The 15,611-nt window shown below is 37.6% G+C and overlaps 1 protein-coding gene across 8 annotated transcripts; it reads left to right on the top strand.

Annotated features, from left to right (window-relative positions):
* Window positions 1-3,265: 3,265 nt before the first annotated feature.
* On the top strand, window positions 3,266-13,884 carry LOC110735153 (exosome complex component RRP45B-like). 8 transcript variants are annotated; one of them, XM_021915316.1, is made up of 10 exons: window positions 3,266-3,433; window positions 3,962-4,106; window positions 6,518-6,727; window positions 8,372-8,467; window positions 8,555-8,669; window positions 10,992-11,069; window positions 11,155-11,343; window positions 12,674-12,952; window positions 13,073-13,131; window positions 13,598-13,726. In XM_021915316.1, the coding sequence occupies exons 2-10, from the start codon at window positions 3,970-3,972 to the stop codon at window positions 13,599-13,601; spliced, it is 1,167 nt and encodes a 388-aa protein (XP_021771008.1). In that variant the 5' UTR covers window positions 3,266-3,433; window positions 3,962-3,969; the 3' UTR covers window positions 13,602-13,726. The 8 variants fall into 8 exon arrangements, with proteins under 8 accessions (XP_021771008.1, XP_021771009.1, XP_021771010.1 ...); XM_021915311.1 differs by having other exon boundaries at window positions 3,267-3,433; window positions 12,674-12,948; window positions 13,598-13,884; XM_021915315.1 differs by lacking the exon at window positions 3,266-3,433 and adding an exon at window positions 4,316-4,380 and having other exon boundaries at window positions 3,992-4,102; window positions 12,674-12,948; window positions 13,598-13,884.
* Window positions 13,885-15,611: the final 1,727 nt, after the last annotated feature.

Here is a 15,611-nt window from a genome sequence, read left to right as displayed (position 1 = left end):
GAAAATAAACTGAAGCTTATTCAAATTGAACAGAAGTTCACCTTTCTCTTTAATTGACCGCTTGCCCAAGAGGGAGCGGTAGTATGCGACTATTTCTTTGAGGTCGGGAGTCTTTCCATTGCTTTGTTTGCAAAAAAGATTTCAAATGGTAAGGCAAGATATAAGAAATAACTAAGTCTTGCAAAACCTGTAAACACATTCAGCGACCTCTCAACACTAAGATCGCAAGCGGCCAAGTAGTTCTTGTCAAACAACCAGTCATGACGAGGAATGTAGCTTTGGGGGATGAACTCTCTCGCCCCTATTTCGCCTAAATGACCACTTTGAAGAGACCCTGGTCAAGGATCTCCTCTTTTGCCTTTCTGGGAACAGACGGCATTTCAGTGGCGCCTGTTAGGAAAGGTGGATTACGGTTCCACCTGATGTACTTCTTATTTTTCACTTTGTCAGGGCAGGAAACTATATAAAATTTATTTCTCCAGTCTTTCCATTTGTTCTCCTTCCCTATGGTCATCATGTAGCCCTTGTGGCTAGACAAAGTGTACCAGCCGGCACCGCTTGTTTTTGGGGTTTTGCTGAGGTAGTGCATATGGGCGAATGCCTCAAAGCTGGGATCCACACTCATCATTTCACAGCCGACAACATACCCCAAAATGTTGAACCAAGAATTGGGGGTAAGTTGCTAGACACCCAGCTGATATCCATCCAGAATTCGTTCTACAGCCGGATGGAGGGGAAATTGAAGGCCAGCCTGAACGGCCGCCTCGTAACAACCAAAGCATTCGTCCCCAAAGCTGGTCCCCTCTGGCCAGACTACGGTATCCTCGGCATCCGACATGCAAAGGATGTAACCGTAACCCATAATATGGTCGACTCTAAAACTACCAATCTTTTCAGCCATGGTCTTCCGCCTGCCTTCGGGAACGTGACAGTAATAGGCGGCATACATATCTCGCCGGCCAGCAGACGGCTCAACCCAATCATCTCCCTTCTCCACGGCAATGGATTCTCTCGTTGTTTCCAGCCGAGAGTGCAATTCCTCAGAGGCGTCAGACAGCCTGCCTGAGATACTTGTTTCAGGTTCGCTATCAAAGCAGTCGGACCTATCGTCCACCTGCTGGGCCTGTTCAGGAGAGCCCGAAATGTCATTTTGAGCTTCCTTCCCTGATTCTTCTAAAATGGAATCATTGGGAGTACTTGGGATGCCAGGCGGCACGTCAGATAGCTCACTGACAGGCGCATAAAAGGAGGAGCCGTCTGAGTTCGTCACTCTTGTAGTTTGTTTAATTCTGGCCATGGTGTCTTGCACAGACACATAGACAGTCGGACTTGGAGAAGTTCGCAAAGAGTGGTCCAACAAGGGGCAGTCGGCACTCCTAGTTCTAGATTTAGCCGTCCCCGGTGACCGGCTGATCACTAACCTAGGTCGTGCCGTGTGCTTTTGGGATACCGTTTTCAAAAAAGGAAAACAAACAAAGAGAAATTGCGAAAGAATAACAGGCGGTTACCTTTTAGTCTGGGAAGTTGAAGGTGCTTGAAAAATCTTCGGCGGCTGTAAGAGCAGGCGGGCAGGTAGTAAGCGTCAGTCGTTCTTTCTCAGAGAATAACAAGTTCTAAGTCTAAGTCTCTGTCTGAAATTTCAAGTAATGTCCAAAAATGATTTGGACATCCCCTATTTATAGGGGGGTAATTCCAAGGGACACTTTAAAAAAAAAGAAAAAAAAAAAACAACAACAAACAAACGGTAAAAATCGTTGGCCAATCAGAGTGTGACACCTGTCACAAGCGCCACGTGGCAAGCCACGTTACCCCTGTGAGGGGCAAATGATTAGGGGATTTAACCCCGCCACGCGGACCAATAAAAACTCTGCCACGTGTCATCCACGTGGACCAACCAGAATCTGCCACGTGTCATCCACGTGGACCAACCAGAGTCCGCCACGTGTCACTCCGTGAAGAGTCCAAAGTGGACCACTCAGGGCCCGACACGTGGCAGACGGATTGCCAACTAGGAAATTAAGGTTGCCTAATAGGCCCAAACTCCTAGGCAAGCCCAGTCAGTCCTAGGTTACTGTAACCTAGTACTAGGAACGCACTTCGAGACCCTAGATAAGGGAGATGTTTCCCCTCGGAAACGGACAATTGACAAATACACAAAAACTGAGCAATCATTAATTGCAGATACTCTCTTGGAATCCGAGAGAGACTTTACTTTCTACACTTTCACATCTTCCGAACACGTTCTAACTTGATCGTTGGAGGCGGAACTCCACCCAAGCGGAGTCTCCACTGTTTTGCAGGTACAGGTGTCCAGAGACCAGTCTTGGAATTGTAACTCTCCCGCAGGACATCCAAAAAACCCCAAAACAGCACTAGAGATGGCAATGGATCGAATCTGAGTTTCACTCACATCCATCCAATCGCTTCATTCACATCCATCCATCACCCGCTTCACCCATCATTCGTATTCGTCCATCCATCATTCGCGGATGAAACGGATCGATCGGGGGACTAATGGATGAACATTTTTTGAAAAAAAAAATCACATAAAATTTAATTTATGGTTATTTTTACCATAAATTATTATTAATTTTCAAATAAAAAGGAAGCACTAACTATATATTCTTTGAAAAAAATTAAGCAACAACTAAATTATTTTTATTATATATTTTATATTTTTTTAATTAAAATTCTTAGATTAAAAATCTTTATATATGTTAAACGGGTGGATGGATGGTTAGCGAGTGAATAAATCATCATCCACATCCGATTTGATCCATCATCCACTCCATCCGTCACCCACTTTTCATTCATTTATTTCGGGTTTTCGTCCATTTATCTTAAGTAGATGGATCTGATTAGCAGATATCCATCTAAGGTGTTGTTTGATTCACTTGGGAATTAGAACTTTCCATGAATTGCAAATTTATGGGAATTAAATTCATGGGAATTTCATAAAATTGTTTGGTTAACAATGAGGGAAGTAACTTCCCATGGGAATTTCTACTTATCTAGGGGGAATTAGGTAAGTAAATTCCTATATTTTAAGGGAACTCAAAATTCCTAGGAAGTTTCACTTCTCCCATTTCACCAAATTTTTATCAACCAAATAACACACAAAACTTGCAAAGTTCCAATCTTTAGAAAGTCTCACTTCCCTTATTTTTTTATGTCAAACAAACAAGCCCTAATATTACCATCTCTACGTAATACCGGCCGCCAGGGCCACAACAACTATTAAAATATGAAAGGAGTAACAAATAAGGAAACAAATCACTTTTTTTAATTCTCTTACTCTTTCCTAAAGACCGCAAACCAAACGCTCCTTTATTATACTACTTACCATCACCCCATTTCCCCCCTCCATTGAAGCGTACTCAAAATTGTTAAAGCAGCTTATGAGCTTTTTCTCGCCATTAAAGCAGCTTCCAAGGTTAGAAGTGTTTTTGCCTCTTTAATCATCAAATATCAAATCTAATCGTTGATTTAATTGTCAGTATATTCAATTTAGGGTTTTTCTTAGGTAGATTGTTGTATTGGTTACAATTACTAAAGTTATGAAAAATTATTACGAGAAATTTCGTTGCTAAAATTTTTCTATTCATATACTTACGCCAGGAGAATGTAACTTGATTTATCGAACTTACTCTGGTACAACAACAACAGCAAAGCCTTGGTCCCAAAATGAATTGGGGTCGGCTAACATGAATCGCAATTTATGGACGGAGTAAAATTTAAATTTTAATTTGTTGCAGGAATTTGTTTATATAACCGTTTAATGTTAGGACGGAACTGTGAAAATGGACCTTTTCTCCGGGTTCGGGGCGGCTGCTCCTCCTGCCCTGGCTCACGTTCTGTGATAAATGGGTTGTTGAAATAATGTTTGAATGTTTGTTTGTCATCTTAGTTTGAAGATTGCAATTTGTGGATTTTAAACAATCTCTAACTGAGGTTTTTACAGTTTGAAAAATGGAACAGAGACTAGCTAATACTTGGCACATGTCTATAAATGAGAAGAAGTTTATAGAGACTGCATTGCTTTCGGATCTTAGAACTGATGGAAGGCGCCCTTTTGACTACCGCGAATTAACAATTAAGTTCGGTAGGTAAGTGTTTTGTACAGCTATGTTGGTGTCCTTTTTGAATTGGTTCTATAATATGTTAGTCCGACATTGGTATAAGTCATGGGGAGGTCTGTGTTAAAGTAAATGCAGTAATTGAATTTGTGGTTTACGTATAAGGTTTTACTTTGTTCATGTTTGTGAAATTGATCAATGTTGATTAATGTTTTATACTAACATTGACTTCCTCTTAGTGTTAGCCTGTCAGGTACGTATACATATTCGAGTGTCAAACATGGGTTTGAGGACACAGCTAAAGGTTATAAACTAAGAATTTTCTATATAGTATTGTATGTATATGAAGCTAGTAGGAACACATGAGTTGATCCATGAGGATGTGAGTAACTGATGTACTTAACACAAACACTATTGAATTGTAATATAAGGATTTGATGAATTGATGAAAACTTAATTAATAAAATATCTGAATTGATAATTAACTGACGATTAGTGGTAATTATCATTCACAGTGTAATTAACGTGAAATAACTCACAATAATTCCAGAAAATTTTATTAAATTTTGTTCATGGATGTGTGTTTTAATGGCAAAAAATGTATGGGATGACCTCTATTACTCAATCTCACAAGTCAAAGGGTATCTTCCTAATCAGATTATAAAAAATATACAAATCACATCAAATGTTGTTTAGATTAAGCAAACCAACAAATCTATGAAGTTCTCTTTGTCAACAAGCTATGCTCAATATAATTCCAACTAAACTTCGGTTTTATTGAATGATATGCATGCCTGTATATTGTATCAAATCTAGGATCCTTACTAAACTGTGATTTGAATCTATACAGTTAGATCTAAAAGATAAAAGTGACTAATTAAAATCCTACTGTAACTAGACCACAAAGCTGACTAATATGGCAGAACTGTAAGTAGAATTCAAGCTGTATGAGGATTCTAATTACAAAGCTAATTCTGAAAATAACAGAGTCTTATTGTGCTTAAAACATAAAAATTATATTCAGGTAAGTGGTAAATACATGCAAAATGAATCTTGTGTAACTTTGAAACTAAGTAGAAGAGAATCATTTTTGTTGTCATGTCACGGAGTACATGATTACATATCTACTAGTTTACTAGTATGTAGAATTTCAGTTATGTTACTTGTGGGAGTTATAAATGGTGGATGCTTAATTATTTATTTTGGTGTATTTAGCAATCTTAGATTCTTGGGGTTTAATGTCTAGAAAGGGTGATGATACTTTCTGAGATAGGACTTCTTCTTTGGGTCTAGATTGATGAAGCAACTTATCTTTGCTTCATTTTGGTGCTTCTAGGGAAAAGGTTGGAAGGGGGGGGGGGGGGGTATGGGATTTTCCTTGTATGATAAAGCTTGATTTGCAATATTTCTTTCTCTGGCTGGCCTTCTTTAAGAGATTCCTTGACTATTGCGTAAAACTATTTTTTATTTTTTTATTTTTTTTTTTTACTATTTTTGGTTGTGCAAACTTGAAGTGTAAATCACACAATTAACATATCAGATTATCAGGTAAAGTAAAACACAAACAACATTCTAAATTTCAAATAGAAAGTCTTGTGGGGTTTGCTTGGAAGAAAGTTGTTTAGGATCTTACGTTGTTCATAGACTTACAGTTAAAGACTATGAATCACACTTTAAAAACTTAATTGTGGTCTGGTAAGTAAAATAACTGAGGATTTGGACCAAGAAAATGAAATATTTTCTCACAAATTGGTCACACACCCATGTTAGACAACAAGTGAGTAACCTAGGGTGAATTTAAGAAAGTGGTGGTTAGAGTAAGAGAATGAGTGAAAATGTGTAAATGTTGTTGGGGTAAGATGAGAGAGAGAAACAGGGAATTCAAGAATTGACCATTATTTCAAGAAAGCTGTTTTTTGGGCAATCCTCATAAAAATCTAAAAACATCCATATAAATAAGTGATATCTTGGATTGGAGCTGATTTATGCATAGTAAATAAAAGTAGCCTCCTTTTGGGTTCTTCATAGCTTTTATTGTCTGTAAATGACCCCAAGTACAAGAGATTTTCTGCTTTGCGTCATTTAAAACCTTCTAGGATGCATTCAAGAATCGACCATTATTTCAAGAAAGCTTTTTTCTGGAAATCCTCATAGACATCTCAAAACATCCATTTAAATGAATGGCATCTAGGATTGGAGCTGCTTGTTCCACATGATGGTTTTGAATATAAGATTGATTCATGAGGTGTTTGCTGCGAAATTAATGTATAAACTGTCTTTTAAGTTTTAACTTTCTAGACTCTTGAATGGTCAGAGAAAATGATGTACATCTAGGTGCTCTCTGCCTCCATCCTTTCGCAGGTTTAATATTGGATTTATGTTATTGCTTGCTGATATGGTATGTGAAATATAATTATTCAATCATTGTGATAAAATTGCAGGAAAGACGGATCAACTGAGGTACAGCTTGGCCAGACTCATGTCATGAGCTTTGTCACTGCTCAGCTAGTTCAACCTTATAGAGACAGGCCAAATGAAGGATCACTTAATATATACACAGAGTTTTCACCCATGGCTGACCCGTCATTTGAGGCTGGTCGCCCTGGAGAGTCAGCGATAGAGTTGGGACGCATAATAGACCGTGGTCTGAGGTTTTTCCCTACTGATATTTACATCTTAATTTTTACATTATTGCCGTGTGTCACCTTATTGAATCTGTTGTTAAGTGTTTGCTTCTGTCATGAAACTGAAACCTATTTTTCTTAGAATAGATTCTTTCTGAATTAATTATTTAACAGTGTGCCCTCCTGGGAAAATTTTATGATGGTCGATCTAGTAATTTTACACCCTGAATGCTGTAAAGAAAATGTGTTCAAATATGACAGTGTTAACCCAGTCAATTAAGATTCCTAATTGGTTGCTTATCTCTGTTATCTACTTATCTATCCCAAATTGCTAAAGGATTTGATTCTTCAAATTGCCTATTTGGCCTTCAGCTTTCATTTATAAGGTTTTTGTATTCCAGATGCGGTATTATGGCTCGGCCGCATCATGGCCACATTGTAAAGGTTATTGAGCTTAACGTGACCGTGATAATAGGCCGTGGCAGTGGCAGTGGCAGACCATCCACATCAACCATGAAAGTTTTTCAGTGACCATTATCACAATTGCTATGCGAATTTGCAATTGCTATTACGTTCGAGATTTGAAACCATCCTACATCTTAGAAAAATCATTTGTTTGAGGTGCTTTGGAAATCATGTTCTGGGGTCATGTATGAGAAGAAAACCATTTCAAGGTTCACTTGTGTCTCTCAAGGATTGGGTATGAGTTGGTTGGTAATATCTTGTGTCTAATGGTGATCACCGCAATTTGTTTGAGTCCAGTCACATAGTATTGCTAGTCTAAAAATGCTTTATAATTTTCGAGATTTGAAAGCATCCTACATCTTAGAAAAACCATTTGTTTGAGGTGCTTTGGAAATGATGTTCTTGGGTCATGTATGAGAAGAAACCATTTTGAGGTTCACTTGTGTCCCTCAATGATTGGGCCTGAGTTATTGGTAATATCTTGTGGCTAACGTTGATCGCCCCAATTTGTCTGAGTCCAGTAACATAGTATTGCTAGTCATAAAATGCTTTGTAAAATTCTAGATTTGGAACCAGCCTACATCTTAAATAAATCATTTGTTTGAGACGCTTTGGAAATGAGGATCTTGGTTCATGTATAAGAAGAAAACCATTTTGAGGCTCACATGTGTCCCTCAAGGATTGGGCCTGAGTTGGTTGGTAATATCTTGTGTGTAACTGAGTCCAGTAACATAGTATTGCTGGTCTAATTTCTCTAAAATTGCTTTGTAAAATTCAAATGCATATTTATGATATCCTTTATTTTTTGCTGGTTGCATAAATTTGGTGATGCTGAAAATGTTGCTAATTGACCACTGACCAGAACTTATCGCAATTGTTTTTTTATAAAATCTTTAATCAAAATACTGGATTCTCTTATAGAATCTGATCTCTTTTGGATGGCCTTAGTGTCCACTGACAGCCTGATGCTATACTTAACATTTCAGAATTATTCTGTGTTTTTTTTTTTTTTTTTTTTTTTTGGGTTTCATCTTGCCTGTTTTTTTAATTCTTTGGTGATGCTGTTGCTATTTGTAATCATTATATTGAAAAAGATTACATCTTTTTTATTCCATCTACTATTTCTCCTTCTCTTTCTGTTTGGGTGTTTCCATGTTTAGGGATTTGGAGATTATGATTTGTAAAAGTGTGAAAGCGATGCTGCAGGGAGAGCAGGGCAGTTGATACTGAATCACTTTGTGTTCTAGCTGGCAAGTTAGTATGGTCTGTCCGTCTTGATCTTCACATTCTTGATAATGGAGGGTAAGCTATAATGTTTTTTATCTGAAGAACCTCAGTAAGTTAATGTGATACATCTTTACAATTTACAAATTATCCTGCTGGAAACAGAAATCTTCTCGATGCTGCAAATGTTGCTGCTTTGGCATCTCTGATGACATTTCGACGGCCTGTATGTACGCTTGGAGGAGAAGATGGTCAGGAAGTAGTTGTACATCCACCAGAGGTGTGTTCATAGTTCATACCCTTTTAATAAGACATAGTTATGATTTAATCCTTGTCTATGAGTGCCATCAATCAATGTGAAATTCATGAATGTTATAGACTTTTACCCTACGTGTAATTTGTCTGGTTACTGTTGGTATACATGCTACCCTTCTCACCCTTCAATATATGTATTTTATAGTAGTTAAACTAACATTATCTTTATTTATGACTTGCATGATTAAATTTCTATGTTAAATGTGCACTTCACTATACGCAAGCATGTGTGTGGTGCACTCATAGAGAGGTGATGTGGAAGAACATCTGTAAACAAAATTCTTTATTTAAATCATTCTAGATTGCTTTAAATAATACAAAATATTGCAGGTCGGTTGGTGGGGCTTGGTACCCTTAGCCTAAACACTACTTGGAGAATGAGAAACAATTGAGCATCCTGCTGTAACTCAAATTCTAGCATCCTAATCTTAATAAACTAACATGCTAAGATTACTAACAACAACAACAACAACAACAACAACAACAACAAGATTGATATCCTACTACATGGATGTGTATGGTGCTGGGGTAAGGATCAGATGGTAGGTTATGACTGACTTTTCTCTGTTAATAATTTGCTGAGAGTTATACAACCAAAAAGCCAATGTGAGCTCTTAGACAGTGAGTGGTTTTCAGTTCTAGTTTTAAAGTTGGTTATCGTTTATCATAAGTTGCTGACTTCTACCAGCAACACAACCAACACTTATTGTGGCTGATGAAGTATTTAGCTAAGTGAAAGTATGCATTAGCTGATATTTCTTTCATGTGCCTACTATCTAATAGCAACCATCAGAATGTAAACAATAGGCTAGATGATTATGTTAATGAGTTTAGCTCTTGCTATGATAAAGTTATTTATGGCTATATTCACGTAACTTTTTTGTTTGTGTTTATGGTTTTAAAAAGTATAAAATGCTAGGTAGTTAAATTAATTAGGATCTGTAGATGGAGCATCCTTTAAACGTGAAGTTTCTTATTACGTGTTCCAATGACACATTTAATGCTAAAATGGCTAACCTGGACTTAAATGGTTAATTTGCTTACCCCTGCATTTATTATGTCAACAGCTTGCCAACCACCACCATCCATGTTGACTCCCATGCTTGGCCCCACCAATCCCACCATCCCTACAGGTCTACACTACCACCTGACTCACCACCCCTCCTAGTAACTACGTCTGGTGAACATGTTAGCACATCCAACCCAACTACCTTGGCCACCACATCTTCTCCTTCCTATCTTCACTATATTTAGTGTTTAGAGGTGTGGAAAGAGAAAGTAAGATGGGAGTGAAGGTGAATGTGGTTTTCGGTCGGTTAGATGGTTGTTTTGGCGGTTTCTAGAAGTTTTAGGGATTTATGGTGGTTTTTGCCTTTTGGAGAGCTGGGTGGTGGTTTTCGGTAGGTGGATAGGGATTTCAAAAGATGGGTGGTGGCTTTAAGGGTTGGGTGGAGGTTTTCGAGGTCGAGCAAAATATTTCAGTTGGTGGGTGGTTTTATTTGGTGGTTAGCTGGTCACTTTTGGTGGGTGGAAGGTGGTTGTTGGTGCGCTGGGTTGGGGTTGTGGGTGGTCAGGTTGGGTTGGTGAGGGATTTATGGGTGGTTGGGGTGATGGTCTAAGTTGGTCAAGAGGGGTGTTAACTATGGTTAGGTTTGTAATTTAATGATTAAAGTTAAAAATCAGTTATTAAATGGTGAGTTAGCCATTTTCAAATGAGCTATTGGGACATGTTATGAATATATGCATACCAAAGGGTCACTTGAGAAAACGGCCAAAAAAAATAACCCCTCCTTGTGGAATTTGCAATAGTATGAGGTCATCATGCCAATACCTTTTTTTCAAGAGCAACATAATGAGATCATTTTTTTGAATTGGCCTACTTAATGGTCTTAATCCATTAATGCCATTGGTCATAAGGTTTGTTTTCCAATCAGTTCTTTTGCTGAGCATTTTCACACTTTTTTCTCCTTCACATATTTGTGCTGCCCACTGTTGATATTCCTTTTACACTATTCCTCTGTTTCGAGGTTGTTAAACTATCTTGATAAAGAACTCGGTTCCTGCCTTTCTTGATAGTGATCTTGTTCTGGTAGTTATGTCATTCGTGATTTGTGTATGTAGTATGATTTATTATCTGCCTTAAACTTTTCTATTACTCCTTAGGTGCATCGGAGAAACAGTCTCTGCTCTTGTTCTTATGATATGTGACCACTGTATGCTCTGTAGACATGTGTTGGGATGATCTATCCGTTTGATTAACTGTTTCCATGTGATGTTTCCTTTGCAGGTGCAGGAACCACTTCCATTGATAGTTCACCATCTTCCTATAGCTGTGACATTTGGATTTATGACCGAAAACATTTTGGTAAGAGGTGAAGATACAAAACAATACCCTAGTGCTGTTTGGCATTGTCATTTGGGTGGATTCAGCATGTGATGTGATGATTCAGGTGGTAGATCCTACTTATTACGAAGAGGCCGTTATGAAAGGAAAATTGACAGCTACAATTAATGCAAGTGAAGATGTCTGTGCCATTCAAAAGGCTGGAGAAATTGGTGTCGCCCCAAGTGTTGTTATGCAGTGCTTGCGAATTGCTGCTGCGAAAGCTGCTGATTTGACCAGCAAGATTGAAAATGCGGTAAGTCAATGTTTTCAATTTTCAAAATCTCTCTCTCTCTCTGAAATTAGAGCTAGATACAGTCATAACGGTCTTGTTCATACACCTATGCTGCACTGCAATGAAAACAGAATGAGAAAAATGATTATACTAAACTTATAAAGCTAGAAATATGTGAAGTGGAAACACATACGGAAACAAGTAACCAATATCTTTGCTTTGAAATGAGACCAATAATAATGACAAATAGAAAGTATTAAAGGTAGCTGAACTCTGAAATATAATGGCTACCCAACTATTGTAGTTGGGTAAAGGTAGCTGAACTCATAAATGAAGTGAATGGTTTAATTTGGGACTTCAGAGAGTAAACTTGAATTTAATTTTATTATATTTTATTATTTATTTTTAGTTATTTATGTATTCTTTTTTATTTTTTGTTGAGGTTTCCCCTGATTCCTTCATTTTCTGACTTCTGAGTTTGAGTTTCCAAGTCCCTGAAATGGGAAACTTGAGCTTCATCAAAGAATTTTTCTTATAGACAACTACCTTGTACCCTTACTATGATATTGGTCTTTTTCACTGTCTCACTCTTGTATGGAACCATTAGCATCTGACTGGTGTGAGAGTGTGAGACTGACACTCAGAAAACCTTAAGACCACTCTTGTCAACTGGTATTGCCTAACTGGTAAGATAAGTATTTCTAGATGCTTTGTGCTTTGCTGAAAGAGTCAAAGATTTAATACCATTGGAGCACTTGTCAGAGACTCCACAGCTGAATCTAAGGCACCATCACTAACCAGATGATAAGGTATTGGGTTGTTATTGCCAGCATGTAACAATTTCCCGTGGGGAATGATCTGCTGGCTGCAACATTCAGACATTTCACCAGCCTCTTTTTAATGCAAAACCTCAATTCTCTGATATCTGACGGCTTATCCCATATAAGCCTAGGTGACCTTTCTTAATTGATGGTAAATGGCCCTTAAATCCACTCTATTCACGATACTTGCTCTCTGTTCTGACTTTTGAGTTGAACTTGCTGTTCAGCTGGAGAGATGACATCAAAAAGCGCTCCTCTCATTGATTTTGGGCCACCCTTGTATGTAAAGTAATTCATTATTTAGAAAATTCACTGGCATAGCTAACATTCAAAATTTCACACAAGCTCTATACCAGTAAGGCTTGTAGCTCATTTTTTTACATTAAAGAGACTTGAATAGATACAGATTCAAGTAGAGTCTGTTATCTTCTCAAGTGCATTATATATATATATATAGAGTCAGACTTGAATATATATATGGTGGGGGAATATTAGTGGTCTAAACTTCGAATATGATATGAATACACTAGGTCAAATTGTTCAACACTGATCGAGAACAGCAAAGTGTGAAGCGCCTATCTTCTGCGGCGTTATTGAATATTAGTACACCAAATTTAAGTACTATCAATGACAACAGCCATTCTATTTGTGAACAAACCACTGTATTACAGCAAATGCGGAAGTCAGCATGTCAAGAACGTTATGCTAGTGAAAGCAATGTTATGAAAACTGAAGAACCTTCATGTAGAGAAGAGGTAGATGCAACTACTGAAGCTAAGAGGCTCATGAAGGGTCCTTCTTGTTGGTATGTGAGTAGTGTTCAAGGAAGATGTGAATTGTATTTGATTTTTTTCAGTGGTACCGTTCTTGAGTTCATTAGCTTGATCAAAGGCTTGTGGCATTTACCAATTTTTGTTGCTTTTCGATAGGGATCCCTTTTCCAGAGGCGTGGATTCGAAACATCTGAAAGCTTCTCTTGTGTCTTGTGGTAATCATCTTGTTCAGCTACTAACCATTAAAGTTATATTTTGGAATTTTTGTTTCACTTATTTGAACAAGTTATATTGAAGATGAGAAATGCCCAAAAAAAAAAAAAAAAAAAAAGGTCCATTGCGCCTTTGCTCTTATTGCCCATCACCAAAGTCATTTTGCAGGCTTTAGGTAGTTCATAACTATTGTGAAACGTTGGAACTGTTCAAATTATCTATACTTCGTATTAATGTAGTCTGGAAGCTATCTAGTTTATTCAGAATGGGTTGATGACTTGGTTGAATCTTATTTTTTCGAGCTTCTATCAATCTTTGTTCTCCCTCTAGTTCAGTGGTTGTTTTGTTACATCATTAAGTGTTTTCCCTTCATTATTCTGTTCTGCCTCCTATGACTTTACTCCTCCCTGCCCCTCTGCACTTATGATTCATCATAATGACTTGCTTACATATTTGGTTTCTTTGTAGGTAAACTAATGGAGAAAAAGGAGAACGAACAAATCGTTGAAGGCAAGCTGTTGGACTCGAATTTCAACCCCGCTGAGATACTGGAGCAAAGGAATCCAATAGCATTGGCTGCAATAGCTACTGATGAGATATCAAATCCTTGTGAGATTAAGACCCTACAAGATGCTGTAAAACCAAAATCCAAGAGAAAGAAGTTTCTGCTTCGAACACAAATTAGTTGGGCCTGTAGCAACTACTCTTCCTCCAGGGTGCTTTTGTTTTTAAAAAAATAAAATTATTATTTTACCCTTTTTTTCGAAAAAATACAAGTTTATCACCTTGATAAACATGAGTTGTTTTACTGTTTATTACGGTGGCAAATTTGTAAATAAATATCAAAAATAAAACATTGTTCATGGAAGAACCGCTAATGGTGTTAGCGGTTTTACCATGAACAGTTTTTTTTTTGCACTATTCATGGTAGAACCGCTAACACTGTTAGAGGTTCTACGATGAACAGTGCAAAAAAAAAACACTATTCTTGGTAGAACCGCTAATGGTATTAGCGGTTTTACCATGAACCGTGTTTTTTTGTTGCTTTTATTTACAAGTTTGCCATTTGATAAACAACTCATGTTCATCAAGGTGATAAATCGGGGAAGCCTTTTTTTTTTCTTTTTTCTATTGAATATATACGTAGTATTAAATGCGCGGATATGGATGGGATTCATATTAGCATGTGTGTTCAGATGCCTATGGCTAATTTTAAAAATAATGGAGCCTCATTTTTCAATATACTGATAGTTAACATATCATGAAAAAAGTAATCGTGTAAAAATTTCACTCCAACCTAAATATTTGGGAATTTTTCAATTTATGTAAAGGAGTTGAATGAAACCAAAGTTTCATGTTCGGTTAAATTAAATGGGAGGAATATTATTATGGACAAATTTCGTTGAGCAAGACCCAATTTATATCATAAAGATAAACAAGTTCATCAAGGGTTATAGTGGTAACTTCGGATTTTTTTTCAAAACTAAGTTTTATTGTCAAAGTATTTTGCAAAGTGGATTTGTGGCTAAATTACTTACCAAATTAAGCTTTTGGGGTAAAACGCTATCTCGAACCAGCGTTATATACTCGGGTTTTTTTTTAAAAAAATTTAAAGTATAAAGACAGCGTGTTTACTTGTTGACTTTTTTTTTTAATTTTTTGTTTGTGATTTTCTTAATTTCTGATTTTTTTTTTAAAAAAAAAATTCAAATACATTAAAACTCTGCCTGGGACAACGTTTTATGTACAATTTTTTTTTTGTACATAAAACGCTGTCCCAGACAACGTTTTTTCTGCTGGACTGCAGTAGCTAGCAGCCAGTAGCCTTACCACTCCAAATTTAGCCCCCAACACACCACCCCCAGGCTTCAATCAGCCACCACCCTCCAACACCACCACCAACCCCTACCGTCCCACCACCGTCGACCACCACCAACCACCATCTCCCGCCACTTTCGACCACCCTTATGTACTTCAAAAGGCCCAACAGCACTACAACCACCCCCACCACCAACCCCAACCTTACCACCACCATCGACCACCACCAACCACCACATCCTGGGACTTTCGCCCACCCTTAAGCACTTCAGAACACTCCAAACACCCTCAACAGCGCTACAACCACCATATTAACCACCACGGGCCGTCGCTTCTACCCCGTTTCTCATTATGGAAAACAAATGTCTTGTGTTTGATATATATCGGCATAGAAGGATCTATTTTGACTGACATAAGTCCGATTCGGACAAATAAGGAAATTCAACTTCAAACCACATACAGATTCATTCAAAAAACATTTATTATATTAATAAGGTAAGTGTTATATACAACAGACTAGAAAATCCGATTACAGCAAATAAATCAGATAATACTATCAAGACTCATTTATTTGAGGTAACGGTTCTCCATCCCGTCTGTCGTCCCTCTGTCTAACACGACGCCGCCTGTAATGAGTAATGGTGGTAAATGGGTCTCGGGGCGG

The sequence above is a fragment of the Chenopodium quinoa genome, unplaced genomic scaffold, assembly GCF_001683475.1.
Source record: "Chenopodium quinoa cultivar QQ74 unplaced genomic scaffold, ASM168347v1, whole genome shotgun sequence".
NCBI classification, from domain to species: domain Eukaryota; kingdom Viridiplantae; phylum Streptophyta; class Magnoliopsida; order Caryophyllales; family Amaranthaceae; genus Chenopodium; species Chenopodium quinoa.
Note: the sequence above shows the minus strand (reverse complement) of the source record. Positions and strands in the feature narration are given on the sequence as shown.

Bases quoted from the DNA above. Each gene is read 5' to 3' on its own strand.
- LOC110735153 (XM_021915311.1), top strand. From the start codon at position 3,970: ATGGAACAGAGACTAGCTAATACTTGGCACATGTCTATAAATGAGAAG. The intron at 4,107-6,517 runs GTAAGTGTTTTG...ATAAAATTGCAG, and splicing joins TTAACAATTAAGTTCGGTAG to GAAAGACGGATCAACTGAGG. The intron at 6,728-8,371 runs GTTTTTCCCTAC...GCGATGCTGCAG, and splicing joins ATAATAGACCGTGGTCTGAG to GGAGAGCAGGGCAGTTGATA.